Here is a 12,702-nt window from a genome sequence, read left to right as displayed (position 1 = left end):
GCAAGTGAAAGCAAGTGACTTTTTGGTATGTATCTTTGCACTGAATGCAAGTGGCATTCACAGAAATGACTTTGGAATTTTGCTTCATGACCATCAGTGCCTCCAAGTCAAGATCCACAGGTCAGAAGCACGCTGACACTCAGGTGTGCTGGATGCAAGGCAGAACTGGAACCTTTTCAATCAGCAGCATGTTGGTGTAAAGACAACTGGATTCAACATCTTTTATCTGCACTGAAGAAAAATATACATCTGCTAACCTTTCAAGGCATTTACCGTACATTAGAGAAATAGTACACCAAGTACATCCTTAATTAAAAGACATTATCAACCTACTATAAGTAGCTGTTACTTTGGACAGGAACCAAAGTAAAACATCGTAGAGTTTATTAGCTCATGAATATTTCAGGCATCCTGTTCTGTTAATTTAACAGTCAAACACTGGGAAGCGTTTCATGATAAAACATTTCAGAAGCCGGTTTCAGCTGCAGCCATCCCTGGATAATAGCTGGGAGAACACAAACCTTAGGAGCAGAGGGTTTGCTTTTTCCACTGAACAAAGCACCTCCAATTTCTGTTCATCTACTGAGACAGAAAGCTACAAATATTCTGCTTGCATTCATTGCTACCAAACAGATCATCTTACAAGTGTAAATATCAAACAAGCCTCATCCTCCAGATACACCAGCAAACCATCACTGCATTTTGTTATCACTGCATTTCATCCTTCAGAATAGGTGAAAATCCTTTAGCAAAGATGGAAATAAAATTCTGGTCATGTTCAGGACACTGTAGGCAGAAATGAAATTTTTCCCTATAACATCCATTGCACCTAGTGTATTTTTAACTAGTAAGACCAAAGCATGTAAAACCAACCTAGCCCACTTTTTTCCCTAAAATAAGATTCTGATTTAGGAGTCAGTTTTATCTTCCCTATTTTGCTGACAGCCTGTACTATCTATTCAGCATAATTCTTCAGTTTACAGGAAGAAGGCATCTGATCTATTCCAGTATCTTGTCTTTGTCAGTGACATTCACCTGCTTTTGCAGGAGAAGGCACCTTTCTTCCATCCTCTCAAACAAACAATCCCCAGAGAGTTTATTGCTACCTCTGTAGCCTGTAACAGCGATCGGTTTAATACAGTGCAACACATCTCAACACAGAACATGCCGTTATTGCTTTAGCATGCTTCAGCAACTAGAGGGAGTTAAAGACTCTGAAGAGTTCGGCCTGAAAAAATCTCACTCTAAAGGCCTCTCCCAAATAACAAAGAAGTCAAACAAATTTAATTCACCGTGCAGGCAATATCTCCCAGGTCCTTCAGAATAGGTTCAAAGTTTAAAATGCTCTCCTCCTAGCAGATGCTACAATATTTATCACCATTTATCCCACTGAAATGATCTAAAGAAAACAGTAAATGCCTGAATTGATGTTATTTTTACTAAACCTATAGATCAACAAGAACAAAAGCAGCAGACATACGAGCTTAATTCCCTCTCTCAATTCAACCAACTGTCCTGCATGTGTCCTTACATGTAAGTCACACAACTCAAGGAAGAAACCAGAAATAATTCCTGTCCCCTTGCTGGAATCGAATCCCAGCAGGGAGTCAATCAACACACTGCACAGTACATGTCATTGGAATTTCACTTGCCAGGAGTCACTTGTACTTGACTGTCTCTGCTTCACAGGCATTCAGTGCTCTGAAAGTATGAATATAAAGTAAATCTCCTAATTGTCTTTGATTAGATGAATCTTTAAGAAGAGACATTCATATTTTATAGATATTACCATACACCCCGAAATTATGACATTACCCTTTCAATGTAGTACACTATTTCAGCTTTAGCCTTCAACATTACATCACAGATCTTAAACACTGGGGGAAGACTCATAATTTACCTACATCTCTAATGTAAAAGCAAGGTGGGAAAAAAAATCCCTGACTTTCCAAAACGTGATCAATTCATTACCTTCACAAATTCAAATTTTATCTGTGATTACAACCACACAACCAAAACTCATCTGTATCACCCCTAAATCACTGCGATCCTCTATGCTGTCTATACTGCTTTCTGTTCCAGGAAAGGACTGGGTTATCTCTGCACAAAGTGCATTTGGATACACAAATAACATGATAAAATAATAATTGTTTCTCTCCAGTGCTGTCTATATGAATGAAAATAAATTACTACCAGAACTACTATAACTAGACTAAATAAAAACAAGTCAAGATTATTTTGATAAAACACACTCTAGCATGTGATGATGTTCTGCATGTCTTTCTCTAGTTTATCTCCCCAAAATGTACCCAGGAACAAGGAAGAGAGTAATGCAGGAGAGCAATGAGTCATAGGTACCATTAAACAATCTAATAGTCCACAGCCTGTTCATGAAAGTGACACTGATTACAGCATGAAGGGTAGGCTAATTTATCTGGAATTTTCACAGAAACATAACTGGAGAGTTTGGAATAGGGAGAAAGATACCAAACCTGCTGGCAACGTAGAAAATTCCACAAAGGCTTCTTTTTTTTCTCGTTGTTCTAGGGGAAGCTGCCAGGGCATCTGATGGGGCTTTGCCATGACCTTCACCTTGTAGGCCATATTGGGTTTCAAATTAAAAAAATGGTACTTGTAGCTAGCAGCTTTGACAATGTCAAACTCTTCTTCATTAAGAAAAATGACATGACTGTAATTACTGTTGGTAGGGAGCCAGGATAGCTCAGCAGAAATCTGGGTTATGTTGTCCACCTTAAGGTTAGAGGGGGCTACAACGACGTCCTTCCCAACTAACAAAGTGCACTGCAGTTCATCTGAGTTACCCTTGTTTGTAATGCTCTGAATTGAGATTCGGTATGTACAAGTAGAAATGTTAAGCTTTTCTATAAGAGCTTTCGTTCTGCTTCCCAAGGCTATGTTCATCCGTACTTCTTTGTCAACCAGAACATTATAGCTGTTAATGGTTCCCCATCCGGGTGGCACTACTGGTGGCTCCCAGCCCACAATGACACTTTTGGCTAGTTGTTTAATAAGGGTGATTTTTCTAGGATAAGGCACAATGTCTTCTCCAATTTCATCAATGTTCACATCCAGAGTCCCTGCACCGTTGCTGATTACGCTAGAGTCTATGTGACTTGGTGGACTTATCTCCAGGATATCTCCTTCCAAAGTAGAACCCGAATGGTTGATGAAATTCTGATCTTGTTCACTGCTTAATGTGCTCGATAAACGGGTCTCATTGTCTTGAACAAAATCCACAAAATTCGAAGGGACAAGTCCTCTCTGTCCATCTAGGAGCTCCCCTGGTGAGAAAGAAAAACATCACTGAAGTCCTTGAGGAGCATACCTCTTGCATGTTAATGTCCTGCAGTAAGTGGATAAGATAGAGGTGAAAACTGTACATGAACAGCGCTTAGAGTTTGAGAAAGTAAAAATTCAGTGTAGCAAAAATCCAGAACTGCCAGTAAGCTTTCTTGTCACCTTAAATCCACCATGCAGGAAAAGTTGGCAATATAAAATGTCTTATAATTAGCTATGCCTGCAAGGAGAGGCTTTGTTGGTACGGAAACTCTGTTAATTAACATAATGATGATAGGGCTAATTTTAGCAACTGATTTGATAGTAGATGAAGGAGAGCACAGGGAGTGTGTTTGACAGTTGAACTGATTTCATTCTGCATCAATTAGCATGAATATACAGACTCAAAAAGCTACCTTCATAAAAGCCATCTTCATCCATATCTCCATACACATAAAGGTACTTTCCTGCCGTAAGAGGGAGCTCTGCTTCTGGATTTTCATTTGGTCCATCAAAAGGGTTGTAGCTGCAAAGAAGTACAGGTGAAAAACATGCATGTATACTTACAACTCCCCACATAATTGGACACTAATGTGAAAAAGGTGTACTGTTCTAAGGCTACCTTAGATGGTAATTCAGTATTTATTTATTTATTACCCTGCCCTAAGTCTCCATTCTAAAAAGTGAATTAAGGAGATATCACTTGGGACATCTCTTCCAGTTCTCATCTTCTCCTTCTTCTATATAGCAGTCTTTCACACAACCTAATACATTTCAAGAAATAAGTTGAATACATACAAAAACAGTAAGCTCCAGCTAATGAAAGATACTTGTAGACAAAACTTGTTATAAAGTGTTTAAACATACCATCATTCCAGAGTGTGAATAGCTACAGACTGTTACTTAACTACTCAAAGAGTGCTCAAAGAAAGCAGGGATGTAGATTGTTGATCCACGTGCCAAAACTTCACTGCTAAAAATGTACTTTCACTTGGGTTTTGACCAGGAACAAGAATTGGCTCCAGCTAATGATTTTTGTTACCTATAACGTGCAATACAAAGATGGACTTTCCCAGAATATCTCTGCTTCGAGGTATTGGAATTCTGATCATTATCCATCTGTAGGGAAAAAAAAAAAAAAAAAAAAAAAGACAAAGATTTCTAAAAGTTTCACGTGTCATTATCCTGATAGATGAAAAAGATCGAAGTACATGCAATTAAAAAAAAAAAAAAAAAAAATCAATGAAAAAATTCTGATATGAGTCAAAAATGGTCAATTTTACTTAGAAGTGTTTAGAATATAAAGCAATTGTAAGTCAAATTCCAGCACGGTAAAGAAATTGAGCTATTTCTTGGTATATACTAATGATTCAGATTATCTGAGTATAGACATTAATTTTCCTCAAAAGCTTGCAAAATTGACCCAAGTGTAGACTGGTTCTTTGTCATTAGTAAGTAAAAAAAGATGATCAAGGGATGCACTTCTTTACTTATTTCACGGTTTACTTTCAACTCCTTCAGGAAAAATGAACTTTTCCCATAAGCTTGGGAGGACTTCCATTAAGGTAGAGATACTAGGATTAATATTAGAATCAAACAGGTAAATTGTCCAAAATGGATTATTATTTTACAGTCTGGACAGAGTGAATATTGAAATACAACTTCCTGGTCTAAACAGGTCCCTGCTTGGTTGCCAGTATGGAACAAAAGTGCCCCAGAAAAATACTGGAGCAAGTCACTTTTCTTCTGAATTAACTCTTAAGAGAGGGGTTAGCTTGCTAGGAAAGCACAGTACACACCATCCTGCCAACGCACCACTTTCAGTGAAGTGAACAACAATAGCTATCAAGTATTCTCCCCCACGTAGCTTTGCAGATGCAGGCAACTTTTGAAGGGTTATTGTCCTCACGTCTGAAAGCTCATAACTTATCCAGTGCTTATTCCAGAAGACTTACTAAGAACAGAGAAGTTGCAGAGAGTTTTGCAGAATATCTTTTCCTTATAGTAATTATATAAGACTTTACAGCACTGTGTCCCACTATTAGATTTTATTTTCTTAAAAGACTATTTCCTAAAGATTTTATTCACACACTTCCTCCCATGCCTGATACCTATAAAAAAAAGGAACTTAATTTCTGTTTGCTTACATAATATAAGCATGCATCACATAATTACACTCAAGAAGGCACGCAATGAACAACACTGCAAAAGAGGTCTTGACATTCTCTGTGAGATAACTCAAAAACAAAAGAAAAATGGAATTAAATTTGACATGCACTTCTTCTGTTTCTTCTTGTTAGTTCTGCTTCCCTAAATCTCATTGTTAAGCTACCTTTTCTGATTTGACTAATTTGGGCTGCTTTTTTTTTTTTTTTTTTTTTTTTGCAGCCTATTCAAAAAGCAGTTAATTCTCCCACATTTCATCTTGGTAAGGACACATATGTATTTACTTGTGGATAAGCCTTAGATACATCCATGGAATTCCAAGACTCTGAAAATCTCAGTGAAATTCCCACTGGTCACATGCACAATTTGTCCCAGAAAATATGAATTTCATGTCTTTTCTTTTTAAAAGTTGGTGGATGATCCTGCATCAGTCTCCAAAGAAGACAGATCCTGGCCCCACACCATGTATTTCCAGCAGGAAATTTAAGAAGACTCACGTCTGAATCAAATCTGCATCTTGGGGTATCAGATCTTGACTTTGACAGGAATGTAGGTTTGACAGACAATTGTTCTGGTTTGTCTCCAGATATTTGAAGGGGACGTATAAACTCCGAAATTACACAACGACTTCCAGAAGGACTTTCATGACCTGACAGTGAGCAAAACACATAAAAGAATAAATGATCACTTTCAAAAGAAACACTGGTAAGCAATAACAAGGAGTTATTTTTTCTGTATTTTAGAAATGATTATCCAAAAAATACTAAGGTGGGTAGACTGAAATCAGTGAAAGTAGCTAAGCCTACTACCTCCTAAAGGGAAGTGGCTTGTTGCAGGGCACTAAAGTCCAAGAATACCAGCTTCATATTTCTTAACAGTTCCTCACTAACACCAATACTAAAACAACAAAAAAAAACCCAACACAGTACCATCTCTCCAGTTTCTTAAAAAAATAAAATTATTGTGCTTTTAAATACATCTAAAACTAAAGACAGTATATATCACTCATTTAAAGGACATAGCAAGACTGCCTTACAAGATGCTGAACACTCATCTCATATTGAATCAGTAGAAATCCAGGGCTAACAGTGAGGAGGCATTAGTAAAAAGAACAAATTAATTAAGGTTGCAAGAGAGACTAATAAAGGTGAAATAAAAAATACACAATTTTCTTTGTTTGCTATTAGGTTAGTCACCAAACCACATGAATACAAGCAGGAAATTGTAAACTGACCCTAATTATACCTACAACATCAGCACAAGTTACAGCAAAGCACACAGTTTAGGGCACTGCTGACAATCAGATATCCAGGGTGTCTTCCCTCTTTCTCATTTTCTCTCATTAACATAACAAATTTGTGCTCTGGATATAGGTATGTAGGCTTTGCATTTGCATTTCCTCTCCTGTTCTGCCAAAAGCCTGAACAGCAATATTTTGCTACAGAATTGCAAGCTTCCCAGACATGTCACTAGGAACTATGGCTGGAACCTCTTTATTACATTGAAGAAAAGAATAACCTCCAAAATACACAATCAGATGGCTTTTTTTTTTTTTTTGTATACTCCTTAGTCCAATATGATTAATTTTCTCTGCAACGCTGTCATTTATAGCAGGATAGCTTAAGCACATTGACCAAAGGGAAACATAAGTCATCACACAGAAGATTAATTACAACCAGCCCTGCTTGGGGCAATCCCCTGGCTGGTAAAGGATACATTTTTTACTCTTGGAATCTTTCTCACATATATAACAGAAAAGTCATCCCCATTATGAAACCTTTAGCCAATTTAGCTCCTTCTGTTTGCTGTTAATGTGCTTGCCATACCAGCCTGTCAGCGCCAAGCTTATAAATAATTGGTCCAACTGTGCTTACTCATTCAAAGAAAAATACTGTTTGGTCTCATACCTCCTGGATTTTTCAGCTTTGTTACTAAATTAGCTACACTACATATGGAGTGTGCAAAAAGATTCCTTGCACACACATAGCATGATGTCCAGGATAGGAACATAGACTACCAAGAACTCCAGAAAAAGCAAGATGTACAAAAATTCCCAGTTTTCTTAATTTTTTTCCACCTGCACAGTGGGGCATATAAAATTGACCGTGAGTTCTTAATAGACACTCTGTAGGAGAGAAAACCATGCAATAGTTGTTATTCCATAATGCAACAGGATACAGCTACAGCTTTGGCTAATGTTAGCCAAAGCAGAATGAATCTGTTTTCCTAACTGAACTTATCAACACCTCCATTGTCTTTTCTTTCTCTATTCATTTGGCTACTTGTGCAATGCATCATCAACTCCAGTCTTCTTCTGAAAAAGTGTTTGAAATTACTGATGCTCTAAGAAGTTGTGGGACTGCTTTCCTCTGGGCCAACAACGTAACCTTCTTCTTGAAGCAGCCTAAAAATTACTGCATGATTTGCAATAAGTTGGGAAGAACAGACTTTCAGGCAAACCATATAATAAAACATTTGCAGTTTGTTTCTGTGGACTCTGTACAGGAGTCTTTTTAAAAGGTCATGAGATGCTTCAGTTATATACATAAATCCACGTTCCTTCTATGTATGTAGAACTACAGTTGGATTAAAAGACAAACCAACAAACATGCTGATTACCAAGCACAGCCTTTCCAACAAACAAAATGAAGACTGACTGTGTATGAAGCATGATCCCCCTGATACCTCCTGAATCTCTGCAATCACCTCATCATTTCTATAGAGAATGTCTACTTTTATGGATTGTGAATGGAAGAATTCGGACAAAAATGGCTGCATCTGAAAACTGGCTGAACGTTATCCACAAAATAAGAAACAATTTCCAACTAAGTTCTTTTCTTCCAAGGCAGTTCACTGATGTTCCTGGGCTTGAGTAACAGTAAGAATATGATGGGATAGGACCAATCAAGACTTTTAAAATTTGTTAACTCACTGGAAACTAAGAATAAATGCATCTTCCTCTTTGTTTCTGCACTCAGGATAAAACAGAAGGAAAATATCAAATAATGTAAAAAAAAAAAAAAGCCACATTTCTTGTGTGTAAAATCTTGTAAAATCCGCGGACCATCAAATAGCCGTTATTTTGTCATGACTGGCAGATATCTGTCAAGGAAATCTGAATATCCTTTCAAGGAAAGAGGCAAGGAAGAGCTCCAGACTTAGTTTAAATTACTCAGAGAACAGAAGCTGACCATACTTGAAGTACAATTAGACATGCTGTTTCATTTATGGGACCGCTGATTCATTATGGACTACCAAAATGATCTAGAAAGGCCATTTAAATTCACCTTTTATCTGATAAATAATAAATCTTGAATGTTTCTCTATTGGATTGTGACAATATTATACGTTTAGAGTGAATCTTTAATGTTCTAATCTATTCTGGCTAGGTTATTCCATTTCCTGATACACCAATTAAGGCAAAGCAGCTGGTCATAAACCGATCTCATTTCCATCATTTGCTTTCCTTTGAAAGCTGTCCTTGTGTTTCCCCATGTGTTCTTTTCTTCCTCACACATAATACAAATAATTATTCTTCTTGTTTGAAGAACTTGCTGCAGCACTACCGTCATTATTCCAGCTAGAATTGTTGATTTTGAGAATTAGACATCCTGCCCATTTCTTTAAACATCATTTTATTGTTGCACTTATACTGAGAATGAATATTGTCCAAGGGTTTCTGACATTTATACTCCAGTGCTGCAAGCCATGAGCTCTAAGAATAAAAATCAGTAGGTTAAAAGTGTAGAGTAAGGCCTTTAAAATGTCTTCAGTACAGACCTACTTGTATTTTTTGTGTTTCCAGTCAAGGACTTTTTGCAGTATTTTTGTTTGGTTTGTTTTGAAGATTTTATGAAAAAAGCTATTTCTGTTAGTATTTGAGAATAAATACTAAGTAGCATGGAAAGTCTGACTCAGGACCTCAGACACTTCTGTTGATTTTTATGTGAGATGTAGGGCCTATTTAGATGAACTCCAGAGACACAGACCAGACTTTCATGAGTTGTCAAAAGGACATTTCCATACCCGATTACCTTAACTTTAAAATTTTTATTGGTTTGAAAATCCTACCCCTGGAGACATCAACAGCTAATCCTGTTGTTATTAAGGAAATTTCTACTGAATTCTTACAGCCATCAGATAATGTCTTCTAAATTCTCTATTTAATGCACTTTAATGTCCACATGGCTAAGATTTGCAGCTTCAGAAAAGCCTACGGAGTCAAATGTACCAGAGCAGTGATTCTACTAGCAGTTAACATTTTGTATTTCAAAATCTAAGCTATACGAAGTACAAAGTTATTGAAGCGAAATGAAAGAAGGATGTCACCTTGGTTCCTTTTGAGTTGGTTTCACACTGAGCATAGCGCCCTTCACCAAAAATAAGCACTTATCTATAGTGGTAGGGAAATGATTTGTGATTTCTAGGTCCTAAGCCTCAGAATTTTCCTAGAAGCTTAGGAAGAAAAAATAATACTAAAAAGAAAAGGTTATTTTGTCTGTCCAGTTTCTCTTCATCTGTTCTAAAACAATTTTGGGGGAATTTGTAAGCTATGAAAATTACTTGACAATAGGAAAGCATTTCTTTGCATAAATAGTAATAAAAAATAATCCATCATGGGTGATACTGAGCTAAGTTTCAATTGTTTTTGAGTAGACTTCTCAGCCTCAATAACAACGTTAGATTGTTGTACGGAGTCCAACACATAATTTACATGCCAGTTCCTTTCAGGTGTTCTCTGGTGACTTCTTGCCTTGAAGTTTCTTATGAATAATGAATAGTTAACAATGATGTGCAGTTACGAGAGGTTGCCTCTGGCAACAGGCAATGATGGCCTAGCCAGAATTCAAAACAGATCTGGACAAAACACACTGCATTGAGCATTCAGTACAATATATGCATAAGATCACCAATACAGATCTACTTTTTTACATTCTCCAATTCTTCTAAAATTCACACCAACGATATTTTTGTGTAACTTCTTGATTTCTGAGATACCTACCAGTTAAGTGTTCAGCCAATTTAAGCATGGTAAAAAATTTAAAGACATTTGTATGGTTTAATTAAGTAAATACAGATATTATCCCTCTTGAATACATCTAATGAAACTCCTTTTCAACAAAAATCACTTTGTGACAGAACTTGCTTAGATGGACAGCATTTACTTACATGAACATTTTATTTTATGTTTTACTTTCAAATTTTTATGGAGGAGTGCCTACTTTCTGCTTAAAAAAAAACCTAAAAACATTTTCATGTTTGTCAAACATGTTCCGTTCAGTTTTCCCATTTGCTACTGCTCACTCCCATCTACAAATTCCTTTTAAGCAATTGCTAACACAGCACAGGTGTCTCTATTCTTTCTCTCCCCATGAATAATTAAACACGATAGCAGACCAACCCTTGCCCCAAAACTGAAAAGGTTTTCCAACAAAGCATTTATATGGTGTTCCACTTTCAAAAGAAGTAGATACTTACATAAGAAGTATATCATTTTAACACCAAACAGGCTTTTCACCACTCCACCTAACAATGATTAGAGATAATTTTGCTCCAAGCAGTACTTGAATAAAACTAGAACAATCTCAGTAAAGGCATAATACTCTGAAATTGAAACAAGTCACAAAACAGGATTAGGACCAAATTCTATCTTCCATTTGTATAATCAAACTCTATTTACATAATTGAATGGCATCTTAAAACGTATAGGGCAGAACAGACCTGCAAATAAAATGCTTGTCCTTACCTTTGCCTAAAGAAGTGGCTATTCCATTCATTAACTGGGATAGAGATTTACTGGGAGAACCAGAGATATCTGAGGATGTCAGTGGGTTACTGCTCAGGAGATCAATCTTCCCTGCTTGCTGCCGGAACTTCTCTAGCTCCCTGGACAAGAGGTTGAATTGTTCACTTTGTGTCCGGCATTTTTCCTCTAGCTCTCGGACCTTGGCCTGCATAAGCAAGACAGAACAAAGACATTTAACTGAGATCAGAGCAAGCTGTAACAGGGACCAATTTTCATTAAGTACCAGGAATCCAGGATAGGCAAACTATTTGAGATAAATGCACCCACTGATGGCTTTTTTTTTTTTTTTTGTCTCTATTTTCTCTTATCCCTCTAAGTTCTCACATTTTGAAGAAAACCTTTTAGTAGCTCTGCAATATTGGGGTAAATAGTTAATTCACAATTTCCAAAGTGGAAATTCCTCATTGTATTTTTTTGGCAGCGCCATGAACATCTTCAAACAGAACCTATAGCTTAGTGACTTTTGTATCCTTTCCAATCTTTTTAAAATCCTTGGTATTTCTCTGAGGTTTGCCCATCCTCAGCTAATAAGTTGAATCATCCTGTACTACTAAATAAACATTTATATGTTAAAAAACAACAAGAACAGCAAAAAACAGTATTTCATGCAGAATGTAGAATTAGCTACTGGCTGAATTCCCTTTCAAAAATAACATTCCTTATGGTACGTGCCAAACCACACAGAAGTAATCCAGACACCAATCAAGAGGAGATTGAGAGCTTGTGAGAAGTACAAAAATATCATTGTGGGCAAACACTTCTGTTTTAATTTTGAGGCATCGGGGAGTAACAAAGCATAATTAAGGATAAGTTTCCGTTCTGACTTGTGAAATTTGCCTACATACAGTCTAAGAAATCTTGACATGGAAAAAAATGGATGGGATAAGTGAAAGGAATGATTCCTTGGCTGAGAGGAACAATAAAGGACATGGGAATTCAGGATTTCTTCTACAACTTTAATTCCGAGAAAATGTAAGAGTAGCAAAGAGAGTAAAACACAAAAATACCTTTTATTTCACCGAAAGCTGTATATTTACTGCACCAACTGAATTAAGAATATATTAAAGTTTTTAGTATAATGCATTTAAATTCCAATCTGTGTCTGTAAGCAGTCTGCTCGCATACACTATCAAGCATTCCTGAAGAACTAAAGCTCTCAATGAGATTGCCCAGACAGATAAGGAAGACTATATTGATTAACACCTGTTGAGAAAACTGAAGAATGAGCAAAATTCTTGAGAATGTCATTTGTGAGGTCTCATTTTCTTGTAGGGGAAAATATTCGGCCTGTACTCTGGAAACATGCCAGAGAAAGGCTGATGCTTGAGACACAGGGAACACTCGTGTCTCATGTGCTATGAACCAAACACTGCAAGCAGACACAGTTCAACAGAGACAGTTATAGGCTCCTTTTGTGGAAAGCTGATGCATTA

General features: G+C 36.8%; 1 protein-coding gene across 25 annotated transcripts in view; it reads right to left on the bottom strand.

Moving 5' to 3' along the window:
- Nucleotides 1-12,702, bottom strand: part of RIMBP2 (RIMS binding protein 2) — a 122,620-nt gene that overhangs the window by 26,936 nt on the left and 82,982 nt on the right. For all 25 annotated transcript variants that reach the window (XR_005839999.1, XR_005840004.1, XR_005840002.1 and 22 more), the window contains 5 exon segments: nt 11,210-11,414; nt 5,961-6,112; nt 4,340-4,416; nt 3,714-3,823; nt 2,493-3,302 (listed from right to left, as the gene is read on the bottom strand). Coding sequence is in view for 19 of the 25 variants with exons in the window: in XM_040647949.2 (XP_040503883.1) it covers nt 2,493-3,302; nt 3,714-3,823; nt 4,340-4,416; nt 5,961-6,112; nt 11,210-11,414 (1,354 nt within the window). In the remaining 6 variants the exon portion in view is untranslated.

The sequence above is a fragment of the Gallus gallus genome, chromosome 15 (genome assembly GCF_016699485.2).
Source record: "Gallus gallus isolate bGalGal1 chromosome 15, bGalGal1.mat.broiler.GRCg7b, whole genome shotgun sequence".
NCBI lineage: Eukaryota > Metazoa > Chordata > Aves > Galliformes > Phasianidae > Gallus > Gallus gallus.
The sequence above is the reverse complement of the archived record's forward strand: the minus strand, read 5'-3'. Positions and strand labels throughout refer to the sequence as shown.